Source organism: Phlebotomus papatasi, chromosome 1, assembly GCF_024763615.1.
Source record: "Phlebotomus papatasi isolate M1 chromosome 1, Ppap_2.1, whole genome shotgun sequence".
Classification (NCBI taxonomy): Eukaryota; Metazoa; Arthropoda; class Insecta; order Diptera; family Psychodidae; genus Phlebotomus; species Phlebotomus papatasi.
In genome coordinates this window covers 95,561,508-95,577,982 of record NC_077222.1, presented here as the reverse complement: position 1 = coordinate 95,577,982, position 16,475 = coordinate 95,561,508, and the positions used below count along the sequence as shown (strand labels likewise).

At 32.6% G+C, this 16,475-nt stretch overlaps 1 protein-coding gene across 3 annotated transcripts in view; it reads right to left on the bottom strand.

Annotated features, from left to right (window-relative positions):
* The window catches only part of LOC129809857 (uncharacterized), a 98,577-nt gene that overhangs the window by 24,097 nt on the left and 58,005 nt on the right, over window positions 1–16,475 (bottom strand). For all 3 annotated transcript variants that reach the window (XM_055859986.1, XM_055859989.1, XM_055859988.1), the window contains one exon: window positions 1,304–1,429. In XM_055859986.1, the coding sequence (XP_055715961.1) occupies window positions 1,304–1,429 (126 nt within the window). The remainder of the gene's footprint in view (window positions 1–1,303; window positions 1,430–16,475) is intronic.

Here is a 16,475-nt window from a genome sequence, read left to right as displayed (position 1 = left end):
AGTACTTAAACTTTTTAATAAAATACATAATTTGTCTGTTTATTTTTTAAATATCAAAAAAATAAGAATAAAACCTACAATTTAATTATTAAAAAGTTTATTTTTATTTAAGAAGAAAATGAATTGAAATTATTAAAATTATCATCTAATGTATAATAATAATTTCAAGTAAACTTTAATTTGAAAAAATTATATTTGAAAACAAATAAAAATGATAAGTTATTTGAAAAAGAACATTGTAAGAGTTGCAAAATGGACTATTATTAAAGATCTTGTAAAATAAAAAATAAAAAATGAGATTGACCGAGGCGAGATTTGATACTGAGAACTTTGAGTGCCATTTTATTATACTGGAAAAACATTACGGTAATAGATAATTTAACCCTCAAGCGCCTATTTCTTCTGAAAAAATTCTATTCCACGAAATTCTTAATCGATATTTAAATTTTTGAACTTTCACTATATAATTTTTTTAAGGATTAAGACTTTACTCAAGTTCTTTAGATGTTAAAAGTAAGTTTTCTCGCAAGGGACATTTCAACAATGGAATTTTTTATCTCTAACATCGCGGAAGCAGTAAAGGTCATCAAATGCGATTAGATTTACCTTTAATAAAAGAAATTTTCTGGTAATTTAAAGAAGATTCGAACCCGGGGCACTTACATTCTGGAACGAGTGCCATACAATTTAATCTATTGCGTGTCCCGTTAATAAATATAAGGGAAGAGCTTCCCGGACCGGAATGTTAAGAGACATATTCGATATTTAATTGAAAATATAAGCCTGAAAATACTATTTGGTATTTTTGTGTATGCTAATCGATATATTAGTGATCCATTTAACTATATCTATGCAATTGAATTTTAAATTTTTACAATAAATTAATGACAAATAAATCTAATTGCAACTATGTACTCTGTACCTCGGATCGTCACAAATTTAATCAGACGTCTCACGGAAAATTGCTTTTATATATTAAATCTGAGCTAATGCACTGCATTCTTGTGAGAGTTAAATAGTAAAAAGTAACTAATAATATTTAAAAATTTATTTGACTTGATGCAACAATATGGTAATAACCTGACGATCCGAGGAACACTGCCGATCGCTGGTGCTCTTCCCTTATGTAGAAAAATATCTTAAGTCATTAATATTTTGTCGAATATCATTAAGAATTTGTCAATCCGATCAATTTGAGCACCCGTAGCAGTTAATCCCGTTCAACCCCTAGGTTCGTCACTGTATTTCCCACGAAAGGACGACAGAAAAAGAAAGAACAAAATAGGGCACAGGAAACACTTACCTGACTTTTGCTGAAGAATTTCATCAGCTAATTGCTGGGCAGTTGGTAAAACTTCCGTGTGATGTGCAGATATTAGATATTGTACAAATTTCTGCAATTGTTGCCTATTCATTTGCAATAGGGTCTCTGGAATTCACATTAAAATGGATTTGGCATTAGCATAAACAGAATGATAATACATTATTAATTTGCAATCATTACAAAATGTATGCAATAGTGTAGAATTAGTTATGATTGTTCTCAATACAATTCATCAAAATTGAATTTATATTCCCCATGGATGGGTAGAGTGACATCGATTTGGAATAAACTCAAGAGAATTATTATTATTGGAAAAACATTTGCTTATGACATTTGACTGATTTCATGCAATTTATATGTTAAGTCACTGACAATGCGTTTCGTCCCATAAAACTTCCACGGGAAATAACATTATAACTTGAGTTTATATTCTAGTGTCGCCTCTTTACTTTCCCGCACTCCGCAAATCAATACGTCAAGTGTGTGTGCACATGACGACATCCCCACACAAAATAAATTACCGATAAAAAGAGTGAATAAATAGTAACTCTGATATGATTGAATGGGTCTGACATGCAGGAAAAAAATATGTTGAGGATTTTTTTTTTCATACACCACTGAACAATGTTTTATGATTTAACAAAGACGAAGCTTTTCAATCACATTGAAAAACAAAATAACTAACAATTTTTCTGTTCTAGTTTTTGCATTTTTGCCCAATTTTAATAACCCAATGTCAGGAATAACACAAGCTTCAGGGGAAACTGGAGCACCACCCAACATGGGGTAGCACCGAACATGGGGTAGCACCGAATACTAATTTTTACTTGGACTATCTCGACCATTTCTTCAGAGCATCCCTATAATGCCTGTAAATTCCTATAGGTCTTGTCCTCTGAAGTCTAATATCTGATTAAAAAATTACAGTGTTCGGTGCTACCCCGTGTTCGGCGGTGCCTCACTTTCCCCTAATACATATTAACGAAATTTAACGTTGTTGGAGGATTAGAATTGGAAGTGAGAAAGTTTGAATAATTTTGGTGCATCATATTAACGACTATAATAATAATGAGGCAAAACATCCCAGGGGAATGAACCTTGTCGTGGAATTGATCATCCCAAGTCCTGTGAAATTCAGTGCAGTTTAGCTCACCGAATGCGATTTTGATATCTTTAACGCTAGAAAATTTCAAATGATTTAAATAACATTCAAACCCGGAATATAATATTTGGATTTTAGAGTGGGTACGGTACAATTTAATCCATTGCATATTTTATCAATGAATATAGAAAAATACGATTATCCCTATAACCAGCAAGCTAAATATTTCACTCATTTCACTAATCATAAAGTCCAACGCACAATAACCACAATAACTTCTGTTTTGGAAACGTATTTTTGACATTTCAAATATAGCCTCTACACACTAAAGAAATTCATGTCCATATTGAAGTAAATTCCCTACGCTTGAGTAGGAGAAACTCTTCAATATGGACATAAATTTATCTAGTGTGTAGAGGCCATTAGACTAAGATCTAGTCATCTCTCCTCTCACAAGCAGTTTCGAAGATTTTTTTATAAAATAAAATTTATTGTACGTTGTGCATTACATACAACGCGCAAAAACTTTTGTTTCGTAAACTTGTTTTTGACATTTCAGTGAAAGTGAGTGAGATTTAGATCTAGTCATATCGCCCACTCCTATAGGAAGTTGCGGAAATATATTTACAAACACAAATTTTTGTATGCTCGACATTAGGCATACAAAAATACGTACAATAAGTTTTATTTTGTAAACATGTTTTCGACTTTTCAGTGAGAGTGAATGAAATCCAGATCTAGTCATCTCGCTCACTCTCATAGAAATTTTGAAAACATGTTTACTAAACAAAAGTTATTATGCGCTGGGCTATAATGAACAGCGCACAATAACTTTTGTTTCTAAATTTTTTTTTCAAAATTTCCTATGAGAGTGAGCAAGATGACAATAATTTTTGTTTTGTAAACATGTTTTTGACATTTCAATGAGAGCGAATGAAATCGAGATCTAGTCATCTCGCTCTCTCCCTTATGTGAAATTTTGAAAACTTGTTTACAAATAAAATTTATTCTGCGTTGGGCATAAATCACAAGCTCAAATGTAGTATTTTCAATAATATTTTCCCTTTTAAACACTTTCTTATAAAAATATTCATCATTAAAAGCAAATTCAGCATGAAACTCTCTTAAATTCTGGCATTTTGAAACGAAACGCAATCCGAATAACAGAGAAATTCGGGCGTGAAACGAATTGAAATTAATTAAGGACGAGGGGGTAAAAAATTGAAGGTTAGCCAGAAAAACTATGAAAGCCATTGTGAGGAGGCGTCGATCTCGGGGAACCGTCGACTTGTCTTGAAATGTTGGATCGAGAATTAGAAATATTGAAATACAGTAGACTCTCTCTCAATTGGGCATTTGGGGCGAAATGTCATCCGGTTTATCGATAGATTTGGGCGTCAAAGCCTTTGTAAATTCCACAAAAAGCGCTCAATTATAAAGAATCACGATAAAATAGGAAGAACTACAGCGAATTTGAGCAAATTAGCTTCATAATTAAACGTGAAAACTGTCAACAAAATTTTTCGCCCGATTGAAAAAGAGCCGATTGAGCGAGAGTCTCCTGTACGTACAAATTATATCTCAAAATTCCAAGATATTTGACAAATTTGATTTTTTGATTTTAGAAATACCGAAATCTTAAAATTTTCTTGGTCTTGATATCTTGGCCTTATGCCCTAGACACACTTACGACTTAAGGACCTTGACAGACCTGAGGATTAGCCGAGAGATGGCTTAGCGTAATTATATCCGAAATAATGGTTAGACTTCATTTCCATCATTTTCCACTAAGTCGCCTCTCGGCTTAAGTCGTAAGTGTGTCTAGGGCATAAACCAAGAGACGACTTACTTAGTGGAAAATGATGGAAATGAAGTTTAACCATTATGTCGAGTATAATTACGCTAAGCCGTCTCTCGGCTAATCCTCAGGTCTGTCAAGGCCCTTAGAATTGATACGACTGTTTGTCAAAAAAGTACAACATTTTACGAGATAACTAAGAGATCAATTTCAAAAAAGATTCCTACTGGATCTTTAAAATTTGCTAAACGACATTCAAGATATTTCAACTTGGAGTTATTTAAATTTAAATTTAAATATAGACAAAGAGAAAATACCGCGAAGATGTACAAGCTTCAGACTTAAGAGTACTTTTTCATTATAATGAGGAAATCTGAAACTTGAAATTTGGATTCTGTTCAAAATTACCCCATTGTACTCTATGCTATAAGAAAATTAGTTTTTACGACTAAATCCAGAGGCCTCTCGACATTTCTTTTTTCATACGTTTTTGCATAGAGGCACTGAAGACTCTTGGCAAGTTTGTTTCTAAAGAGAATTGACTTATCACTCTGATATATTTCGAAATCGTGCATTAAAAGCTATCTAAAAATACATATTTCATTAAGTTCGCCGAAATAATACAAGAACTACGAGCAAATTTGTTTAAATCGCGGTGCAATATCTGCAAAATTTTTACAAGGAAAAGTGAAAAATATCTTCACTTTTTATTAGGCTTGATGGGCCCCTGATTAAATCACTTAATTAATCACACGTCTTCAGTTGAAACAAATTTGTCTACTAGTGTAATGCAAGACTATACAAAGAAGCTTAAGGAAAACATTAAAATTATATCTTCACATTGGGGATTGATTAAGTAGAGCATCAGTCTAATAAATTGTCTTATTTATGTCTTCAAGGCCAGTCGATCAGTTTAAATAATTTCCCCTAAAATTAAATTAGATTAGGCCTTGATTAAAATCCATCGTGGTCTCTATTCTCTCCCTCATATTTCAGCAAATTGCTGAATAAGACAACAACAAAAAAAAACGTGTTATTTCTTTCTATTCGAACTGCAGGTGGCGAGTCCACTATCTTGGCGTGTGTAATTTAAATCCATCTTAAGCTATTAAATATTTGTAGAAGAGCCATCTAGAGAACTACAGGGTATTATTTAGCTGTAATTTGTGGCATTTCCTGTTCTTTATTGCCCCCTCAAATAAAGCACACCTATTTTGTGTGTGCGCGAATATGTAATCCCAAAATCTAAACGATTAGCGATAAATAGGCGATTGTAGGCAAAAACCCACAACACTGACGTAACCTTGGCTTCCGAAGTCTCTCCGATTGTTCTTCATGTTTTAAACATTTTGTAATCCTAAATACAACAACGCTGTTGCTTTGCAATTGTTTAAATTACAAAAGGAAATAATCGTCTTTTTTTTGAGATTACAGAAAAATACATCTTTTTTTTTTTTAATTCTATATCAAATTGTGCCCCCCTTACATAAAAGGACAGTGCAAAAAACCATTTTCTAAAACATTATTTCGTTGTGGAGTTGTACAAAATGCAGATAAGTCGTGTGAAGGTACAATTGAGCAAAATTAAATGGCAAAACACTATTGTAAATTACAATGAACAGACAATGACAATTCCGACAACAACTAATACAAACCCCGACCTGTATTTAACTTAATGTATTCGAAACTAAACAGTTCACTCATTTGTAATTATACACGAGAAATCAACTAAATGTACCCACAAGATCCAGACCCAAATAATAAGTTTTATTCTCCAGACTATGAGTGGTTCCTCCTTCTTTTCATTATAATTATTCCATTTGTTCCTTCACATAACTCAAAATAAAAAGAAAATAAAAAAAAACGTAGCATATCACCCATGTACATTCGCGTGAACTTCCATCATAAATATTAAAATTAATAAGCTATTTCATACTAATTATCATATAAAATATTTCTCGCTACAATATTAATTAGAAGCATATTTCATCCCACTAAATACTGACTTTTGCCACAATAAAGCACACACTCACTCTATGCTATTTTTATGTAGTAAGAACATCTTTTTCTTATGCATCATTCCACCCATAATTTTCACTCACAGCCGCAGTCTTTTGCTTGTTGTTATGAAGGAAGATTAAATTGGACTTTCTGTTCACAAATCCATTGAAACATGACTTGAAATTACTTTCCCAATGTTACCTGATAAAAATTAACAGTGAATTTCAGCCTCATCAGAAGCACACCTCTGAAATTAATCTTCCCATCATTTCTATAGCACGATGGAAAGATATTTTTCATCAGTGAGAATGGTTTTTTTTCTCTTATTTTCAGGAGGCTGCCATAAAAATTACCTTTGAGATATCGTGCCGTAAGTTATACAGGAATGCACAAAAATTGTATTCCAAAGAGGTAATACGTTCAAATAGATTTAAAAAAAAATCGAAAAAAAACGAATCAGAAAAGTTTGAATTTTTAGTACATGCATGTACTAAATTAACTTGTGTTAGAATTATGTCATTTTCAGATTAAATATAGCGAATAAAAAAGCAAAAATAAACAGATATCATAACTACTTCGGTACAACTCATTGCTCGAATTGCAAAAGAATTTTTTCTCTGATTTGTTTAAGACTATCCTACAATAAGATGGCGGTAGACGCAGAAAAATTTAAACTCAGTAAGGCAATGTCTTGAAGCCTTGATGGCAAATAAAAGTTTTCCTTATCTTAAGACTGAACTGAATTATTATATTAAAAAAACGTTTAATAATAACATGGGATAATATTTAGTACATGTACTAAAGCAAATTGTAGGAAATTATATAATTCTTGTATGAAATCGTCAATAAATCAATGAAAATGATTAAATTAACATTAAAATTGTCCCTATAAAATAATAGGAATGATCTGAAAGACTATTCGTATTGATGTACTAAATATCACGTACACGAGCAGAGATAATAATTAAGTCTATTACTTGTTTAGAGTATTTCAAATATTACTGAATGAAGACTCAATCACATTGAAACAATTTAAACAAATACCTTATCAGATGATTTGTTTCTTAAAATCAGGCTGATTTTTGTAAGAATTTAATACAATTTGCTAAATATGTACAATTATTAAGCGCAACCATCATTATTTTCTAAAAATTGCAAATTTACTGTTACTGACTGATTTAGTACATACATGTGCTAAATGTTTTGCACATATTTTTTCATTTATAAATATTCTTATTATATCACATTTATTGAGATACTTTTTATATTAAAAAAAAAAGTTTTACAGTTCAAAAAGCAAGAAGAATTTAGTTCAATTTACATTAATAAAAAAATATTGATAAAGAATTAAATAAAGATCATAAAATATCCAATTGATCTCATTATTATTTAAATTTTTGCTTGATTTAAGGGATCAAGCAGGGAACCTCTACGTGTATTTAGGGCTTACATCGGACCTAATTCGGTGATCCTGGACAGTCCCCTGGGACTGACTGATCCTTCTACCACGAGGCTAAAATTGACCGTGGTGTCACATATAAGATTAATATTAATATTAAGAAAAGCCGGAGAGAGAGGTATATATATGCAAAATTTCAAATGGAATATCACGTGTGTTAGAAAGAGTACACTCTAGTGGATTAATACGATGAATAAGATATTACTGTTCGTATTAATTGCTTTCTGAATCGTATTACAGGCAACTCGAGCAATTTTCCATGCGTGCCAACTGTGATTCGGTCAGTTTTCGAGCGAAGCGCGAGAGAGAGGCATGGTAAAACACTTGCTATCTTTTTTTGCTATTCTCGCAGTTCAGAAAGTATTAATCTTAATATTAATCTTATATGTGACATGGTCATGAATATCTAAACGAACACAGAACTTTAAGCTAATTAACTCTCTACTAGCTTATACAGTTGAATTAAAACCATATTTTCCGTAAATGTTCAAAAAGAATTTTTCACTAAAAGTAATTAAAAATGACGCAATCTAAATACAAAAATAGAGAAAATGTGAGAAAGATAGTTAACTTTTGCTCTTCACTGTTGATCTTCATGTCGGCAACATCTCTATGCGCAAACGGTTTGACACCAAACGCGTACATTGAATATTAATTTATTATTTACCGACTATGAAACAATTTACACTTTTTTTTTCAGACACAATATATGTAAATATTTGCTCACATGGAGAGATATGTAAGGCATAAATAATTAAATTTATGCAACTACATTATTCACATTTCATCATATTAATATATGCTTAGAACTTTTCCCTGACTTTTTTTTTCAACCATATATATTCTAATTATGTTGATGCAATTATAATCTTTCTTATTTAAATATTAACGGCCTCCTGTGAAATTACAATGATACAGAGAAAATCCCAGGAAAACACGCAGCATCTCTGGAGTATTTTCAGAAGGGAGAAATGAAAGAAAAATCTCATAAAAATAAATTTGAGATTTTCTCAAATGTACCATGAATCCTTCGAGGTCTGCATGCTATTTATTCAAATTTAAAAGTCTCCGCTTGTTAGGAATTTAAACTGTATTCTCAACAATATAATTTTCTTTTTAACAATATTATGCTCACATGTGAGATACATTTAATTTTGCACAGTATGAGAGGAAAAACTCATGGTACGGATTGTACGGAAACTGAGTAGAGCAAAAGGGTTTCAAATTCATGTGGCTTTTGTTTGAGAATAGAAAGACCCCCTTCAAAGCCTGCACTTGATGTGTGTGCATAAAATAATAGTTCCAGAGTGTACAGTAGAGAAATGAAGGCATACAAAAAATAGGCGCAATTGTAGAGTAATTTCATTTTTGTACCACTTCCCACCCAAATGCTATTTTATATTTTACAGGAAAAGACATTAAAAAAAGATCCTTCTTCCTCGTGCGTTAACCCTCAAAGAACGACGAGAGATCTAAGGGAGTGATTACTGAAAAAATAGCATATTTTTCATTTCTATTCAGTGCAATCATTACTTTTGGAACATTACGATTTTGAGAGCATAAGAAACGGTCACCAAATCGTAAAATTTGAGAATAAGGATTAGGTGCTCAGGTCTTTACTGTGAGATGCTTTACTGTCAGATTCTACGGATTAATTATTCTTAAGAATCAGCCTAAAACCAAAATAAGCTCAGGCTGATCTTGAGAATACTTATCCTGTAAAATTTGGCGAAAAAATATTTAAATTAAATTATTTAATATTAAAATTTGGCTCATAGTTAGGGCTGATCCTTTACCGTCAAGTTTAATAATGGGCAAAATATTTTCAAGGATTAGTCTGAGTCTATTTGGAACTGAAGACTATTTTAGACCTAGTGGCCCAAATAGACTCAGGCTGAACATTGAGGATATTTAACCGCTAAATTTTAGTAGTAGGGGAAACTGGGGCACCACCAAACACGGGATACCACCAAACACTAATTTTTATTTCTAAACTACTTGGCCTATCTCGACCATTCCTTCAGTGGACAAGCATCCCTATAGTGCCTATAAATTCCTATAGGTCTTATCCTCTGAAGTCGAATATCCGATTAAAAAATCGCAGTGTTTGGTGGTACCCCGTGTTTTGTGGTGCCCCAGTTTCCCCTAAAGATTTATCCCAAACTGTTATACACTGAGGGCTTAGGATCGTCGATTAAAGACCCTTTGCATAAACTTCCTACCTAATCCTTTATTGAGAAATTTGACATATTTAATTTTACAGGTTACATATTCTAGAGGATCAGTCTGAATCTATTTGTACCCTTATACCCTAGACACACTTACGACTTAAGCCGAAAGACAGCTTAACGTGATTATAATCAAAATAATGATTAGATTACATTTCCATTAGTTTGCGCCTAATTCGTCTCTCGGCTTAAGCTGAAAAACGGCTTAGTTACTGGGAAACTACCCTATAATCTACCTAACCTGTAATTTGTCTTTGCTTAAGTTGTAAATGCGTCTAGGGCATTAGGTTCAGCCATATGACTTAACTATTTTATTTTTTATCTGACAAAATTTTCAATTATAATGGTATATTAAAAGCAATTAATTTATATAATTCTAAAAATTAGCTAGAATTTCTTATTGTTTTAAAAATCAAGACGCTTGGGAACTAGGATAAACCGGTTTTGGAAACTTTATTAACAGGTCTTTAAACTAGAAGTTTAGCCCGAGTCCCTAAAATCCGTAGATCTTAAAATCTTAACCTATAAACAATTTTATTGTTTTTTTAGAAGCTATTGGATCTTGTATCCTTAATAACCAATACTATATCAAAATTTTCAAAAAAAAATCTTCGCATTAAAAAGAATTCAGAAAAGTTAAGCTATATAGCTAAGCTTTAGGTGTGAAGCCTCTACCATATTAGCGTCTACCGTCGCCCTGGTGAAAAAGTTCTTTTGCAGGTTTGATATATCGACTGAACTAAGTCTTTTCTAGTCGTTTCCAATCAATACCAATTACGTAGATTTACACAATTTACTAAACACGATAGTTTAGTCAACGCACAAAAATATTCATAACATTTAAAATTAAAAGGGTTAGCAATCGTAGTAGAATTCTGGGTAATATGGTCTTCAGACCTAAAGGCTTGTCTATACGGCTTAACTTATCTAATTTTTTCTCAGTCGATATTTCTCAAAAAAAAAGATTAAGGATTGGTTATTCGACAGCTTTCTGGATAATCCAATTTAAAGTTTGAAAAATTCTCTTAAGGTTTAATAATTGCACGATTGAACAATTACTAAAATATTCTAGATGATCAAGGTCCGTACTTCCAAATTGATTTGCCTGGAATTTCAAGTTTAACCCTATATTAAAGTTTGGTTACTATTCGACAAATTTCTTTTTAATAAATATTTAACCTTAATTATACGAAGTACTGTTGTAATAAAAATTAAAATTTACGAGTTTCCGGTCAAAAATGTTTAGGGTGTTTATGCTTTAGCCTTAAGCGGTATAGGCACTTTAAAACTGTATAGAATTAGTCCGGGGAATGGATAAATAGATTCAGGCCATTTACACCGCCGCATTGGATTGAGATTAAATTGTACCAAAATCGGTTTTTGGGACAACTCAGTAAGAATCTAATACGACAGTCTAAATGACGTCAATGAAATCATTTAGATTACTGCCTTAGATTAAGACTTAATTATCCGAAATCCGATTTTGGAGCAGTTCAACAATCCCAATCTAATGCGGCGGTGTAAATAGCTTCATTGATAATTTCTCCATAAATAATACGGTTGCAGCGGAAGTCAATTTTATAATAGTAAAAGACTCGTTATTTGGTGTTCCCCGCCGTCTTAGCATTACAATCAACCTCCAAAAGAAAACGATAGAAAAGCTCTTTCCTTAAAAGCTATCAAATCTATTCACAATTAATTTTCTCTAACTCATGATCGCGTGGATAAAAAATATTCAAACATTTAGTATCTATTCGTCTTTAAAGGGTTAAGGGTATACCCCGCACCATCATGCAATTCTTGATGAATGCATAAGGGTGGTTGATGTGGCATTCTCTAACAGTTGGTGTATCTCATTAAAATTAATAATGAAATTTATTTTCAAAATGGTGCACGTGCGGGAAAAAAAAGCCCCAACAATTGTACTTTATATCGGTATTTTGCAATCTCACCCCATTTGGCAAAATTACTGTTAAAATTCGTGTCAACATCTTGTCAACAAAGCCAATCAATAAATTGCAATATTTTCATGGGGTTGAGTATGAAGAATCAAGTGGGAAAATTGAAAATCAGAAAATTTCACCAGTATTTTCGACATGCTGGAATTGTATATACAAAAAGCTTTAAAACTCATACTCTCCACTTTTCTGGCATATAAAGCCTCAAACCCAGCCACACTGAAAATACACACAATTTAATCGCTTCCCTCTGCTTTAGCTGCAGCAGCGCGCCGTCTCTTAAAGGGGAACCATTCACATTAAATCCTACCAACTCTGGTTATAGCTGCTGCTGCCTGCCTGACTCCCGGGTTAATGTCAGTTGGTTGGAGTTTCAAATGCCACCCTCCCACCCAATATTTTCCCATTGGGCCATGGGGTGCTCGGCTTTAAAGCGCACACCGGGTGTGAAGCCCTGCTCTCTCCCATTTAAACATCCTCCCCCGCAACCCAAACCTCTCCCAACCATCAAAACTCACTCTGCTGTGTTCATCCAAGTCCGGAGAATTGTCGTGTGGTGAAAGCGAGAAAGCTCCACATTTCCGCACCCATGAGATTGCAAGGGACAACCGGATATGTTTTACTGCCTGGTACAGAGAAAATGTATATAAGCATCAGTATCCATCCATACACCAAGTCATTCCCTTCAGGCCAAAACTCGAGTGAGTTGTTTGTCATATCCATTCCCTTTCGCCCATCAGCTTATACCCAGAAAATGTGAGAGAGAGAATGAGAAAGTCTATTCCCCTTCAATATTCAGGCGTCAGTGTAGCTAATTGAGAAATAATTTTTGTCACCTAATCTACAATTAATTGATCCGTATACAAAATGTGTCACAAAATCAATTTTTTCTCTCTCTCTCCAAATTTCCATTTTATCAATACGTGTTGAATTACAAACAATAAAACATGTTTGGCTAACTTATCAATCGTACCAAAAGTGATTGGGACTAAAAGTGAGAATGAGTGATATATATTTCAAATATATCTGCCACAAAAAAGGGGTGGCGAAATGAAAATACTTTGCCGAATGCTTAAAATTACTTCGATGATGTAATATCAAATATACCAAAACAGCGTGATCACCAGTTCTTACGTTTCGTGAAGTTTTTCTAATATTTACTAATTCACTGCAAAGTTAATCGATTCATAAATCACCAAAAACCTAATCAATAAATTTAAGATAGGATCAAAAACTTAATTGTTGGTACAGTAACGATTGATGCAAATTGATTGGTTTAAAATCAATTGGAACCGGTTCGAATTCATTTAGGATTGAAAGTACATTCAAATAAATTAGTCTCAATCGATTAAACTTTAATTTATAGACGGAGTTTTAAGGTTTTCAATGAATAAGCTTTGTAAAAGCCTCTACAGACTAGGAGAAATTTCTTTTAAAAAATATCTTTTTAAAGAAAATTTCCCCTATCCTTTGTAGGCAAACGTCAGAATTTTTTTAAAAAGGCAATTTTTGACAAAAATTTTTTCTAGTGTGGAGACACCATAAAGAAGAAAATCCTCCAAAGTTCGTAAGTTAGTATCTTTCACCGTTTGGTTTTCAGATCTCATAATGGACTAACGCATCGTTAAGAGTGCTCCTTAGTAAAAAGCGGTTCTGTTTAACAAAGACTCATCCAGGTTAAAGTCGCTTTCCTTAAAAAAAGCTTGTCTGGAATATAAGAGCACTGGATTTATCTTGCTAAAATGGAAGCCCAAGTACAGAGGTCCCTTTCTGGTACCGCCTTCACAATAATCTTAAGTATCAAAAACGCTAAGAGGTTTTGTAGAAAATTTAAATATAGCAAAATTATTATTGCATTAAGACAAAGCTTGCTAAATTCTCTAACTTTACAGAGCTATGATCTTTATTAATCTTCAGACTATAGAGATTTATCCCAGTTTACGAAGACCTGAATTTTCTACAGAACAAAAAATTTCAGTAAATTTTTAAGATATTTTAAGTAAATAGCAATAATTTTTCAAAAATGTTGCTTTTTGAAAAATTACAACAGTTAAGCTAAGCTTTATTCGGGTTATACGGGGCTTTAGACTTAAAGCTTAGCCATATAGCTTAAATGTTTTAATTCCTTATAATTTAAGATATTATGGAAAAATTCAGCAGGATTGGATTATTAAGGACAATAATGATCTATTAGAACTGGGCTAAACTTCTATTTTGAGCTTAAAGACCACTATAAGTCTAAGGGCCTAAATAGACTCAAGCTGATCCTCGAAAATATTTAGCTTGTTAATTTGGCAGTAAATGATTAGGTAAAGGAATTTTATGCAAAGGACTTCTAATCGATGATCCTAAGTCCTCAGTGTATGACATTTTGGGATAAATCTTTACTATCAAATTTTACAAGCAAAATATTTTGGAGGATCAGCCTGAGTCTATTTGGGCCCTAAGGCGCGCATAACACTCTTCATATAATCTGAAATATGAGTCTTTTTAAAACAAAAATTTAAATTTTTAGCTGATTTTACATCGGGTCTTGCACCCTGGATTGGAAATTTAGCTCAGTTTCTAAAGATCTCAAAATTATAATTAACGAAGAACATAGGTAATAATTTTAGTATTATTAAACGCATCGAGATATTTGTATTGCAAGTGTTTTTTACGATGGTATTTTCCGTATATTGGAAAGGACTGTTAAGTTTACCGTAGACCGATTCGGAACGCTTGATGCTTCTTCAATGCTCCCGGATTTATTAGTCAAATTTGGTTCATTTTGAACCGAATCGAATCCTGAGCTTTGAGATTTCTTCACTGTTTCAGATCGGCTAAAGAAAAAGACAACGAAGAATAGTTTAGGTCTAGAGTGTAAGGGCCGAAATATTCTTAGGCTGATTCCCGAGAATATTTAGCCTGTAAAATTTGACAATAAAAATTTATCCTAAACTGTCATACACTAAGGCCATAGGATCATAGATTAGAGGTCCTTTTCATAAAGTTCCTTTACCTAATACTTTACCGCCAAGTTTTACAGGCTAAATATTCTCGAGGATCAGCCTGGATCTATTTGAGCCCTAAGTCTCAAAGGTACTCCTTTGTGATCTTTTTTTCCCTTTGTCCATCTGAATGAGGACATCTCAAAGTTCATGATTGGATTCGGTTCACAACTAATCTATGTTACGTAAATGATCTTTTCGCCCGAGAACTGACTTGCGCTCTTACGAACTGGTTTACGAGATTCTCTCTAAAGCGATTCTAGTGATTTTTCTAATGAAAGTTAATATAAAAAGTAAATATTTTAACGGAATTATAGTTAAAATAATAATGAAACTACTTTTCCATCAGATTCAAAATACGCCGTCTCTCGGCTTAAGCCGTAAGTCTATTTCAGGCATAAGTAAGGGAAGTCAAGCCATTTGACTAAACTTTATGCGAGGAAGAACGATTCCTGGGCCTATTATTTAATATTTTATCGTCTAAATTGTATTTTTCACTAGCCAAAAAGGACTTTGCCATATTTTTTTTTTTTAAATATTTCCCTGAATTCCAAATATTACGTTTTGTTCGAAAATAATAAAATTACTTCAAAATGCAGATCTTTTTTCTAGTCTTAGCAATAAAAACCTGTAGATCTAAAGTTTTCGTCTTTCAAACTATAATTTCCTTTTTATTTATCTGGACTTATGATAAAAGATGAAACGCCATCATTTCCAGAAAAAGAACCTACTAAAGAATTTATCGTTCCACCATCATCTTCACATTTTTCTCGTCCAAAATTTTCCGATATCCTATCACTTTGCTGCGAAATCGACTATGAGCGCGATGTCTGGCATGTAATTTGATTTCATTCAATTTGTTCTCCCCACAAACGTGCATTGTACACAAAAGTTCGACATGCGCTCTCACAACCTCTTCTCCAGTCTCACAATTTTTCCATCTTCTCTTCTTTTTTGCCCAGAAATATTCTTGGGTGTGAAAAGCAAATATGATTATGATTTAATTTTTCACCATTGCCACATATAGATAGAACCTTCCATTTCCTGTGGAAAATACTAAGAGTGACTAAATGATGTAGATTCAATTTAATTTGCAACATAATTATGAAATTCAAGGTGCTCAAAATATACTAGCATCTTTCAAATTTTACACACTCTTATTGTTTTTCTCCTACGCAAAAAAATTGATATGAAAAGTCGTAGCAAGAAAATTGACATAATTCCTCTTTCCGTGAATTTTTCATTAAGCTCCGTCATCATCGTATACTAAAGCAATATTATTTTCAAAGTGACTTTGAGAAAGCAATTAACGAGTATGATTTATTTAGAATTAATCAAAATTAAATGTTATAGCTAAGAAAATACGACGTATATTTCCCGAAAGATTATCTTTAGGTTTATGGGAAATCTTTAATTATTTCGGCAAGAACAACATGTGCAAGGGTGATAAAGTAGAAAAGGCTTCGCAAAAATGTCAAAGCTCTTGAGTTCAATGGAATATCCTAAAACTGGCTTCCGGTTTTTTATATAGGACAATGTATAGAATAGTTTTCAAAAATCAAATGATTCTTACTGGATATATCTGCTTAGTTTTTGCAAATCACATTCATGTTTT